General features: G+C 49.2%; 1 protein-coding gene across 3 annotated transcripts in view; it reads right to left on the minus strand.

Annotated features, from left to right (window-relative positions):
• Window positions 1–12,853, minus strand: part of LOC115136609 (phosphatidylinositol 4,5-bisphosphate 3-kinase catalytic subunit beta isoform-like) — a 101,364-nt gene that overhangs the window by 15,028 nt on the left and 73,483 nt on the right. For all 3 annotated transcript variants that reach the window (XM_065024312.1, XM_065024311.1, XM_065024313.1), the window contains 2 exons: window positions 8,079–8,261; window positions 2,548–2,715 (listed from right to left, as the gene is read on the minus strand). In XM_065024312.1, coding sequence (XP_064880384.1) covers window positions 2,548–2,715; window positions 8,079–8,261 — 351 coding nt within the window. The remainder of the gene's footprint in view (window positions 1–2,547; window positions 2,716–8,078; window positions 8,262–12,853) is intronic.

The following is a 12,853-nucleotide window of genomic DNA, read 5'->3' on the forward strand; positions in this document are numbered from 1 at the left end:
GAACAGAGGGAAGAGAAGAGGAACAGAGGGAAGAAAAGAGGAACAGAGGGAAGAGAAGAGGAACAGAGGACAGAGAAGGAGAGGAACAGAGGGAAGAGAAGGAGAGGAACAGAGGGAAGAGAAGGAGAGGAACAGAGGGAAGAGAAGAGGAACAGAAGGAAGAGAAGAGGAACAGAGGACAGAGAAGAGGAACAGAGGGAAGAGAAGGAGAGGAACAGAGGGAAGAGAAGAGGAACAGAGGGAAGAGAAGAGGAACAGAGGGAAGAGAAGAGGAACAGAAGGAAGAGAAGAGGAACAGAGGGAAGAGAAGAGGAACAGAAGGAAGAGAAGAGGAACAGAGGGAAGAGAAGGAGAGGAACAGAGGGAAGAGAAGAGGAACAGAGGGAAGAGAAGAGGAACAGAAGGAAGAGAAGAGGAACAGAGGGAAGAGAAGGAGAGGAACAGAGGGAAGAGAAGAGGAACAGAGGGAAGAGAAGAGGAACAGAGGGAAGAGAAGAGGAACAGAGGGAAGAGGAGAGGAACAGAGGCAAGAGGAGAGGAATAGAGAAGGAGAGGAACAGAGAGAAGAGGAACAGAGGACAGAGAAGGAGAGGAACAGAGGGAAGAGAAGAGGAACAGAGGGAAGAGAAGAGGAACAGAGGAAGAGAAGAGGAACAGAGGAAGAGAAGAGGAACAGAGGGAAGAGAAGAGGAACAGAGGGAAGAGAAGAGGAACAGAGGACAGAGAAGGAGAGGAACAGAGGGAAGAGAAGAGGAACAGAGGGAAGAGAAGAGGAACAGAGGGAAGAGAAGAGGAACAGAGGGAAGAGAAGAGGAACAGAGGACAGAGAAGGAGAGGAACAGAGGGAAGAGAATAGGAACAGAGGGAAGAGAATAGGAACAGAGGGAAGAGAAGAGGAACAGAGGGAAGAGAAGAGGAACAGAGGGAAGAGAAGAGGAACAGAGGGAAGAGAAGAGGATCAGAGGGAAGAGAGGACAGAGAAGGAGAGGAACAGAGGATAGAGAAGGAGAGGAACAGAGGGAAGAGAAGAGGAACAGAGGGAAGAGAAGAGGAACAGAGGGAAGAGAAGAGGAACAGAGGGAAGAGAAGAGGAACAGAGGGAAGAGAAGAGGAACAGAGGACAGAGAAGGAGAGGAACAGAGGGAAGAGAAGGAGAGGAACAGAGGGAAGAGAAGAGGAACAGAAGGAAGAGAAGAGGAACAGAGGGAAGAGAAGAGGAACAGAGGGAAGAGAAGAGGAACAGAGGGAAGAGAAGAGGAACAGAGGGAAGAGGAGAGGAACAGAGGCAAGAGGAGAGGAATAGAGAAGGAGAGGAACAGAGAGAAGAGGAACAGAGGACAGAGAAGGAGAGGAACAGAGGGAAGAGAAGAGGAACAGAGGGAAGAGGAGAGGAACAGAGAAGGAGAGGAGAGGAACAGAGGGAAGAGGAGAGGAACAGAGGGAAGAGGAGAGGAACAGAGGGAAGAGGAGAGGAACAGAGGGAAGAGGAGAGGAACAGAGGGAAGAGGAGAGGAACAGAGGGAAGAGGAGAGGAACAGAGGGAAGAGGAGAGGAACAGAGGGAAGAGAAGAGGAACAGAGGGAAGAGAAGAGGAACAGAGGGAAGAGGAGAGGAACAGAGGGAAGAGGAGAGGAACAGAGGGAAGAGGAGAGGAACAGAGGGAAGAGGAGAGGAACAGAGGGAGGAGGAAAGAGCGAGGAGAGAAATATTTTCATGAGTACGCAAGGAGAACATCATTTACTGTAGGAATAACACACACACTGAAAGTTGGGCGAGTCAAACTGTTGTCAAGCAGAGTAGATTTACGAGGGTCAGCACAGCAGGAAAAACACTCCACATGACTGGCCCTCAGCTACAGCCCACAAACATGAATAAGCAGCACACTTCCTGCTGTCCACTAGCTCTCTCTGCGTGTGTGTGTGTGTGTGTAAAGAACATTTTGTTTTTGTAAGTGTAAACGAGTGCGTTTACACTTAATGTGTACTTGTATGTGTACTGTATGTCAGTGTTTGTGCATTTAGGTCAGTGTCTATGTGACAGAGTGCATGTATATGTTTGTAATGTCTGATTACAGTACACCACCACAAGAACAGCCTGTCCTTCTCTCAACATCTCCTCACTACCTAGAACAAAGCTCTACTGGAGAGCTGCTGGGTAAACAGGCTTGTTGTGCTTGAAGCCCTACTTCAAGCGTCCAACTACCACAAGACATCACTGTTTGACCGCCATCTTTCTTCTTTTCAGATCAGTGCAGATGCAGTCTTGTTGATGTTGACATTTAGTTGTGATGATTGACATTTGAAGTGCTAATGATTGTCATGTGTGTCATTTACTGTTAGATGTCACCTGTCACCGTGGGATGTAGTCGTCATGGTACTGTGCAATTAAGCCTTAATGAGCAATTCAACTGCACCTGACCTTTAGGACCAGGCGAAATGTCATAAAAGACTCACTAACACATACCTGCACCTATACGCACGCACACACACACACACACACACACACACACACACACACACACACACACAGAGAAAGAGTGTAACTGACCGAGGGTCCCCTCCTCTTGGGGGGCAGGGGTAAGGGAGGGTTTGAGCTCTTTCGGTTGACAACAGCCCCGATGGCCGAGATCTCCTTCTCGAACATGGCCTGGACAGTGCTGACCTGGACCAGGGTCAGGTGGGGACACTCCTTAGCCTGGAGACAAGCTTTGATGTACTGGGACAGAGAAGAGAGGAGTTAATACAGAGTACCATTCTTTATGCCGTCTGTATCCAAATGTACATTTTAGGGTTGAGTGCCTTGCTAGATTTTCACCTAGTCGGCTCGGGGAATTGGAACCAGAAACCTTTCGGTTACTGGCCCAACGCTCTTAACCGCTAGGCTACCTGCCACCTCTTACAAATGTGAATGGCGCGCACACACAAACACCACACACCCAAACAGAGATACATCACACAAGTCCATATGTTCTGAGGAGAGGACGGAAGAGGGAGAGGAGAGTACACACACTGAGGGATGAGAGGTCAAAGAGAGGAAATCAGACAGATGGAAGGTAACCCACATCTAATGTATAGACATGACCTATGTAGATCAGATGGTTCCTGGTTCTAAACACTTTTCCGTGAACGAGAATAAATGGGTCCGGACCCATTTCTGCAGGGCGTAATGGTCAGAGTCTGCTTCATCACACGCACACACACACAGAAACACACACACACTCATACACATATGGATTCAGTCATACACATCTACCAGGTTTGAGAGTAACAGTAATGTGTTCGAGGAAGACAGTGTTATTAATGAGGCGTTATTAGGACAGGAGTCAAATGACTGTTTCTGGATCACTGAGTCTTGTTTATGGCTAAACACAAGGAGTTCTCTTTCAAGTTTTCGTTTCGGTATTCCACTTATGGAATACGTCCCCAGCGTATTCGTCCCCAGCGTATTCGTCAGAAGCCTTTATAACACTACCCCAGCCATGGTTGAGCAGCGTCTGAGCCATTCAAACACCTCTTCTCGCTTTTCATCAGAAAGCTTACCTCGACACAACTGCATTTTCCAGAACTAGCTAAACTGTCCACAGATGTGAGCTTACAATTAGCTCGCCAGGCTCTATTCTCAGGACTGTGCGGTGGTCACAATTTTCCTTTTCCTTCACCATAGAGGAAAATGATTATTATATACAATTATTCACTAGCTAGCGTCTGTGGTTTTACTTAGACAAGAACAGTTTTTACTACCGACAGCAAGCTATCTTTTGTAACCTGTTGTTTCAGAAACAGTATCCGGACATCACGAGTGCCAGCGTCAGAGATAACCCACTAAATCACTAGCTATCGGACTAGCCTACCACGCTACTCTTTTCTGACAGCTAAAAACATAGGATCTAAGCTATGGTGACAAAAACATCTCCCTCCCCAAACGAGGAGAAGCTCCCGGCATGAATCTGCTCCTGTGGAAACAAGATATCGGCCAAAGACACCCACTCTGTGTGCTCCGCTTACCTTATCCTCCCCGGTCTCCTGTCCACACTGTGCCCTCTTCACTGTGAAGAGCCTCCGTCGCAGGCTAGCACGCCAAGCTAGCCTGAGTCAACAGGACCCTAACATGGGAGCCGGCGACTCACCAGAGGCGATGGATATCCCCACGTGAAAACGTGGCGGCTAGTGCTAGCTGGGGCGACCAGCTCGACGCCATTGTCCCGCTGTTGAGGACTCCAACAACCACCTTGACGCATCCCTGCCGGGCTTCCTGATTAGAGGCGATAACTCCTTTTGGAATCGGATGGAAACGAAGACTTCTTCATCCCCTCAGGCCAGGCCACGAAGCCTCCCGCCGGGGAATCCGAAACAGGGCACGCAGGCGGGGAGCCATCAACACTGGAACTCGATGTGGACCTGCAGAACGTGTGCAAACACGCTGCTAATAAACTGGTGATTCCCTGTCCCAATGCAGTAGCAGAGACCACCACATCCAGCTACGATGGTAAGAGGCTACCCAAACGGGCAGCCAGGCAATAACTACCAGTCTTCCCAGAATGCCTGGAGGAGGTTACCTGTACTGGAGTACACCAAGAACTCCGTCCAAGGTGGGTCGGTGTTGGACTGTGTTGACATGGCAGGGATTGGGCTTGCCCACATGCCCATCATTGAACCCCTGGTGCCTTCCCATCTACACCCCAGCCAGAAGTCCTCCATGACCTCAACTGGCCCCACCTTACCAACCAAGTACGAGCACTTCCAGTCCTCTGCAACAGAGAAGGTCTACAGGTTGGTCGCCACAGCGGTGAGGGCTCTCGGTATACCAAGCTGAGCTACAAGAGGCACTAATGGTCACACCGGAGCCTGGGTCTGTGGGATGAGATCTGTGTTACCACACTGTCGAGATGATGCAGAAACGGTGAGTGGAGGAAAAGGAGGGAGGGTGAAGCCCTTCAGCTGTCTGCCCAGGAAGACACAGCACAGTGCCTCGCCACACCTTCACCCAGGCTGCAGCAGGTCGACCCCCCTCAACCTTTAAAATCTCCAGACGTCCAGCCCCCCAGGCTGGGAGCTCAGGGCAGCAGAGAACCTTGGATCCCCTGGTCTAAGAAGCCTCCCTTCCCACCCATGGCACCAAGGACCCATACGCCCGATCCTAGATCTACGTGCTCTGAACAGGCACATGGGAAAGTATACGTTCTGTGCACCCAGGCAATTGGTTCGTATACATTGACCTGAAGGACACTTATTTTCACATCTCAATATACCCTCCTCACAGGAAATTTCTCAGATTCGCTTTTCAAGGTGTAATCTATGAATTTCTGGTACTCCTTCGGCCTAACTGTCACCTTGTGTTTTTACAAAGTGTACCAAGGCAGCCATAGCCCCACTCAGAGAGGGGCATTCAGTTGATGATGTACATAGACGATTGGCTGCTGTGCGCGCAATCGAGACAAGAGGTCTTAGAACACAGTCAGCTACTTTTGGAACACCTGACATTTCTAGGTTTCAGAATAAACACAGTAAAGAGCATTCTGATTCCCATGCAGACTCTTTCCTAGGTTTAATCCTAGATTCAGTATCATTCAAAGCTTGCCTTTCAGTGGAATGTATAAGAACATTCCAAGATTGCGAAACAGTGCTAGGCAGAAGGAACCTGGTGCCTTTGAAAACGTGCCTGAGGCAGCTAGGTCTCCTCTCTAGTTCTGAGCCCAATACATTACAAACATCACTGTGTACAGATCTCCATAGATCTCTCTCGGGTTGGGGTGCGTCCCACGATGGCAGAACAGTCAACGGGGTATGGAGACCCCATCTCCGTTCTACTCAGATAAACTGACTGGAAGTCCTTAGCATTAAAGTTGTTCCTCCCATTTCTGGAGGGTCGTCATGATCTAGTCAGAACAGACAATACCACTGTTGTGGAGTACATAAACAGATTGCGATCCCCTCACTTACACACAGACTGATTATGTGGCAGTGTGCATCTCCAGTCACTGAGAGCTACTCATGTACCGGGAGTATTGAATCTGGGGGAAGATTTACTTGCCAGGGGGAATCCTCTATGGAGAGTGGAAGCTCCACCCAGAGGCAGCCAATCAGGTTTGGATGCACCTCAGCATGCCAGCAGTGGATCTTTATGTCCATTGTTCTTTTCCCTGAGGGATCAGGATACATTCAGGGGAGTGGATGTGTTGGCGCACGAGTGACCACACATCCTCCTGTATGCATTCCCACCCACTGGCCCTGATTTCCCCTACCCTCTCTCTCATACTAATAGTGCCACATTGGCCAGAGAAACACTGGCTAGTGGAGAGCACTCAACTACTATGCGGCCACCCGTGGCCCCTTCCCTTGCATCGGGACCTACAGTGCCAGGCAGAAGGGGAGATTGTCCATCCTCACCTGGAACGGTTGGCACTCTGGGCCTGGCCCGTTGATGGTGCAACTTGAACACTGCCGGGCTTCCCTAAAATGTCATTTAGACTATTCAGAGTGCTAGAGCCTCATCCACCAGGTCCCTTTATGATTGTAAATGGTGCGTGTTTGAGGAATGGTGCACTAAATCACAGACAGTGCCATTCCAGTGCTCTGTCCTGGTAATTCTGTTGCTTATAAAAGGAATTATTTGAAAAAGGAAATGCTTTTTCTATTAAGGTATATCTAGCAGCCATTTTGGCTTGTCATGTAGGTTTTGGGAGCACGACAGTGGGGAAACACCCCCTCGTCGCCCGTTTTATGAAGTGTGCACGTCGTGTGTGTCCAGTGTCCAAACATTTGGCCCCGTCATGGTATTTATCAGTTGTTTTGGATGCTCTATGCCAACAGCCTTTTGAGCCCCTGGATCAGGTGGAACTGAAGATGCTTTCATTTAAGACCAGGCTATTACTAGCATTGGCCTCCGACAAGAGTGTGATTGACATTCACGCACTCTCATTGCACTCGTCATGCGCACAATTTGCACCGGTAACAATAGGGTATGATTGTGGCCTAACCGCGCCTTTATCCCTAAGATTATGAATCCATCTTTGATGCGTCTTCCCGTTGAGCTGGAAGATTTTTACCCCCCACCGTTTCCCTCTCCAGAACATCAACGGCTGCATATGTTGTGTCCAGTCCGCGCTCTGCACATCTACATGGACAACACCAAGGGGTTTAGAAAATGTGATCAGCTGTTTGTTTCCTGGGCAAAACCTCACAGATAAAGCCCTCACTAAACAAGGCCTCTCCCACTGGATAGTGGAGGCTATCACTTTGGCCTACACAAGTAAGGGTCTTCAGTCTCCTGCTGGCCTATGGGCTCATTCCACTGGAGGAATGGCTACAGGTCTCTGCACTGACCCTGGCGCATACCGCTTTACGTGTAGGATCTTCTGAGGGGCAAAGCCAATGTGTGTGATATACAGCACAGTGCAGTAGGTCGTCAGGATAAGCTTGTCTGGCAATACGGGAATCAGATTATACCATAAGTGAAATACCGAAATGAATACTTGAAAGAGAACGTTAGGTTACGACTGTAACCCCAGTTCTCTGATAGTATGAGTGAGGTATTTCACCAGAACACCCTCATTGCAGGAGCGAGGAAAAGGAGTTGCTTATTTTTGAAAGATTATTTTATAGAGACCTTTTATAGGGTAGGAGGGACACCCTTCCCCGACGCACACATCTCAACATCCAGCCAATCATGGTTGGCTTAGTGTAATAAAGGCTTCTGACGAATACGCTGGGGGCGTATCCCATAAGTAAAATACCTCACTCTTACTATCAGAGAACCGGGGTTATGGTCATAACCTAAAGACATTCCTCAAACCTAACCTGACAGCTCACTACACACTCTCTGACGTTGGAACATTGAGACTGGAACATTAACCGTTACGGTCGAAGAGAGTTTACTAATTATGATATTAATCATTAAGGAATGGTTGAGGTCAGCACAGCACAGAAACTTGAGGTTAAGAGATTGAGAAAGGGAGCAATTTGATGGTAAGAAAGCACTCTACAGAGGGTTTAGGGGTTAAAGGTGAAGGGTTCATTGGGCAACATTAGGGTCCCTTTGCACTGTATGCACTGAAGTTTAGCCTACGAGTAAGGGGTCACCTTGTACTGTATGAGGGGGTGGTCTCCACAGAGGAACTCCAGCTTATCGCTGACCCTCAGAACATACTGCTCGGCCTGGCGTCCCTCCTCCTCGGGGCCGTGGGTCGTTAGCCATTTCCTCAATGCCTGTTCCATCAGCTCACTGGGACTGGTGCTGGGCCACACCTTCAGACTGGCTGTGTCCTGGAGGGAGAGAACATTATCATCAACACAACAAACACAAAGAGAGACAGAGAAGAGAAAGAGATGGCGTGGTGCACTTAATGTTCGAAACTCAGCAAGAAACGTCCTCTCACGGTCAACTGGGTTTATTTTCAGCAAACTTAACATGTGTAAACATTTGTATGAACATAAGATTCAACAACAGACATGTGACTAACAAAAATGTAATAATGTGTCCCTGAAATAAAGGGGGGGGGGTCAAAATCAAAAGTAACAGTCAGTATCTGGGGTGGCCACCTGCTGCATTAAGTACTGCAGTACAACATCTCCTCCTCATGGACTGCACCAGATTTTCCAGTTCTTGCTGTGAGATGTTACCCCACCCTTCCACCAAGGCACCTGCAAGTTCCCAGACATTTCTGGGGGGAACGGCCCTAGCCCTCACCCTCTGATCCAACAGGTCCCAGACGTGCTCAATGAGATTGCGATCCGGGCTCTTGCCTGGCCATGGAACACTGATATTCCTGTCTTGCAGGAAATCACGCACAGAACGAGCAGTATGGCTGGTGGCATTGTCATGCTGGATGGTCATGTCAGAAGGAGCCTGCAGGAAGGGTACCACATGAGGGAGGAGGATCTCTTCCCTGTAACGTACATCGTTGAGATTTCCTGCAATGACAACAAGCTCAGTATGACGGACCCTCCACCTCCAAGTCAATCCCGCTCCAGAGTACAGGCCTCGGTGTAATGCTCATTCCTTCTACGATAAACGCATATCTGACCGTCACCCCTGGTGAGACACAACCGCGACTTGTCAGTGAAGAGCACTTTTTGCCAGTCCTGTCTGGTCCAGCAACGGTGGGTTTTTGCCCATAGGCGACGTTGTTGCCGGTGATGTCTGGTGAGGACCTGCCTTACAACAGGCATACAAGCCCTCAGTCCAGCCTCTCTCAGCCTATTGCGGACAGTCTGAGCACTGATGGAGGGATTGTGTGTTCCTGGAGTAACTCAGGCAGTTGTTGTTGCCATCCTGTACTTGTTACACGTGGTCTGCCACTGCGAGGACGATCAGCTGTCCGTCCCGTCTCCCTGTAGCGCTGTTTTAGGCTTCTCACAGTATGGACATTGCAATGTATTGCCCTGGCCACATCTGCAGTCCTCATGCCTCCTTGCTGCATGCCTAAGGCACGTACACGCAGATGAACAGGGACCCTGGTCATCTTTATTTTGGTGTTTTTCAGAGTCAGTAGAAAGGCCTCTTTAGTGTCCCAAGTTTTCCTAATTGTGACCTTAATTGCCTACCGTCTAAGCTGTTAGTGTCTTAACGACCGTTCCAAAGGTGAATGTTCATTAATTGTTTATGGTTCATTGAACAAGCATGGGAAGTGCTTGAACCCTTTGCAATGAAGATCTGTGAAGTTATTTGGATTTTTATGAATTATCTTTGAAAGACAGGATCCTGAAAAAGGGAAGTTTCCTTTTCTGCTGAGTTTATATTACAAAGTGACATCTCAAAGTAAGCGAGGAGAGAGGACAAGGGGGATATTAAAATAACAGAAAGACAGGGGGTAAGGGATATACACTGCTCAAAAAAATTAAGGGAACACTAAAATAACACATCCTAGATCTGAATGAATGAAATATTCTTATTAAATACTTTTTTCTTTACATAGTTGAATGTGCTGACAACAAAATCACACAAAAATTATCAGTGGAAATGAAATTTATCAACCCATGGAGGTCTGGATTTGGAGTCACACTCAAAATTAAAGTGGAAAACCACACTACAGGCTGATCCAACTTTGATGTAATGTCCTTAAAACAAGTCAAAATGAGGCTCAGTAGTGTGTGTGGCCTCCATGTGCCTGTATGACCTCCCTACAACACCTGGGCAATATCCTGATGAGGTGGCGGATGGTCTCCTGAGGGATCTCCTCCCAGACTTGGACTAAAGCATCCGCCAACTCCTGGACAGTCTGTGGTGCAACGTGGCGTTGGTGGATGGAGCGAGACATGATGTCCCAGATGTGCTCAATTGGATTCAGGTCTGGGGAATGGGCGGGCCAGTCCATAGCATCAATGCCTTCCTCTTGCAGGAATTGCTGACACACTCCAGCCACATGAGGTCTAGCATTGTCTTGCATTAGGAGGAACCCAGGGCCAACCGCACCAGCATTTGGTCTCACAAGGGGTCTGAGGATCTCATCTCAGAACCTAATGGCAGTCAGGCTACCTCTGGCGAGCACATGGAGGGCTGTGCGGCCTCCCAAAGAAATGCCACCCCACACCATGACTAACCCACCGCCAAACCGGTCATGCTGGAGGATGTTGCAGGCAGCAGAACGTTCTCCACAGCGTCTCCAGACTGTCACGTCTGTCACATGTGCTCAGTGTGAACCTGCTTTCATCTGTGAATAGCACAGGGCGCCAGTGGCGAATTTGCCAATCTTGGTGTTCTCTGGCAAATGCCAAACGTCCTGCACAGTGTTGGGCTGGAAGCACAACCCCCATCTGTGGACGTCGGGCCCTCACACCACCCTCATGGAGTCTGTTTCTGACCGTTTGAGCAGACACATGCACATTTGTGGCCTGCTGGAGGTCATTTTGCAGGGCACTGGCAGTGCTCCTCCTGCTCCTCCTTGCACAAAGGCGGAGGTAGCGGTCCTGCTGCTGGGTTGTCTCCCTCCTACGGCCTCCTCCACGTCTCCTGATTTACTGGCCTGTCTCCTGGTAGCGCCTACATGCTCTGGACACTACGCTGACAGACACAGCAAACCTTCTTGCCACAGCTCGCATTGATGTGCCATCCTGGATGAACTGCACTACCTGAGCCACTTGTGTGGGTTGTAGACTCCGTCTCATGCTACCACTAGAGTGAAAGCACCGCCAGCATTCAAAAGTGACCAAAACATCAGCCAGGAAGCATAGGAACTGAGAAGTGTGGTCACCACCTGCAGAACCACTCCTTTATTGGGGGTGTCTTGCTAATTGCCTATAATTTCCACCTGTTGTCTATTCCATTTGCACAACAGCATGTGAAATGTATTGTCAATCAGTGTTGCTTCCTAAGTGGACAGTTTGATTTCACAGAAGTGTGATTGACTTGGAGTTACATTGTGTTGTTTAAGTGTTCCCTTTATTTTTGGAGCAGTGTATATTGTCCTGCAGTGTGTGTCTGCTGCCTCACAGACAAGGCTTAACACACAATCCCAGTCAGACACCGAAGGCTTAAAGAGCATTCAGACAGAGAAACGCACCCCCTACCCAACCTGCCTTGAAGCCCGGGGCCCAACCTGGTCGTGAGGGCACAGCCGCCACACACTCACAATGGCATGACAACCACCTGCTGCATATCACCATGGTGACACTGGCCAGAGTGGTCAAGTTCCAAATAGAGCAGTAAAAATTCTTCAAATGATTTCACATTTTCATTACAGCCAAGACTGTGTGTACTTTTGGGTAATTGCTTCAAATAAAATGGTAACTATAGCACCTTGTACCTTCTAGTGAAAGACTGCAGTTTTACAATGTAATGTCCAAGTAAATGTCATGTAAACAGGTAGTAAAATAAGGCTTTGTTATATCAGAGCAACTGAAAACCAGGCCAACCAACCAATTGAGTTAACAAGACTCTAGACAATAAAAGGTCCACTTCCTGTCCTTAATGTGGCTTGGTGTCTGGACTCCTAAAAAACACACTGACTTCCTGCCACTATCCACCTGGACAGAACACAGACAGTAAGGGTTTGGGCCATGTAGTGTGCAGTGAGCTATTGACCCTAGCGCACGATGCATATCTTTTTTCAGATAGAACATACAGTAGTGTGTAGAGAGGTTGATAGTGAGGAGTGTGTGTGAGAGTGAGAGAGAGGAATAGAGAGAGAGAGAGGGATAGAGAGAGAGGGATAGAGAGAGAGAGAGGGCGAGAGAGGGGTGAGGGGGAAGAGGGGAAGAGAGGGAGAGTGCAAGAGAGCAAGCAAGAGATATGGTGTCAGCGTCCTCAGATGTCCTCTTTTTCCAAGTTTTTAATTAGTGGAGAGGCCCTTTGGGCGGCGCGCGTGTGTGAATGTGTCACGTGCTTCGGTGTCTCAGTGAGGATGTGACTGATGGTGGTGATGACCCATTTAGAGCCGTCACTCTGCCAGAGATTGGCTCCGTCCCATAACCAGGCCCTATTAGGGGACCGTCCACTGTCCCATAACCAGGCCCTATTAGGGGACCGTCCACTGTCCCATAACCAGGCCCTATTAGGGGACCGTCCACTGTCCCATGACCAGGCCCTATTAGGGGACCGTCCATTGTCCCATGACCAGGCCCTAATAGGGGACCGTCCACTGTCCCATGACCAGGCCCTAATAGGGGACCGTCCACTGTCCCATGACCAGGCCCTAATAGGGGACCGTCCACTGTCCCATGACCAGGCCCTAATAGGGGACCGTCCACTGTCCCATGACCAGGCCCTAATAGGGGACCGTCCACTGTCCCATGACCAGGCCCTAATAGGGGACCGTCCACTGTCCCATGACCAGGCCCTAATAGGGGACCGTCCACTGTCCCATGACCAGGCCCTATTAGGGGACCGTCAACTGTCCCATGACCAGGCCCTATTAGGG

The sequence above is a fragment of the Oncorhynchus nerka genome, linkage group LG11 (assembly GCF_034236695.1).
Source record: "Oncorhynchus nerka isolate Pitt River linkage group LG11, Oner_Uvic_2.0, whole genome shotgun sequence".
Lineage (NCBI taxonomy): Eukaryota > Metazoa > Chordata > Actinopteri > Salmoniformes > Salmonidae > Oncorhynchus > Oncorhynchus nerka.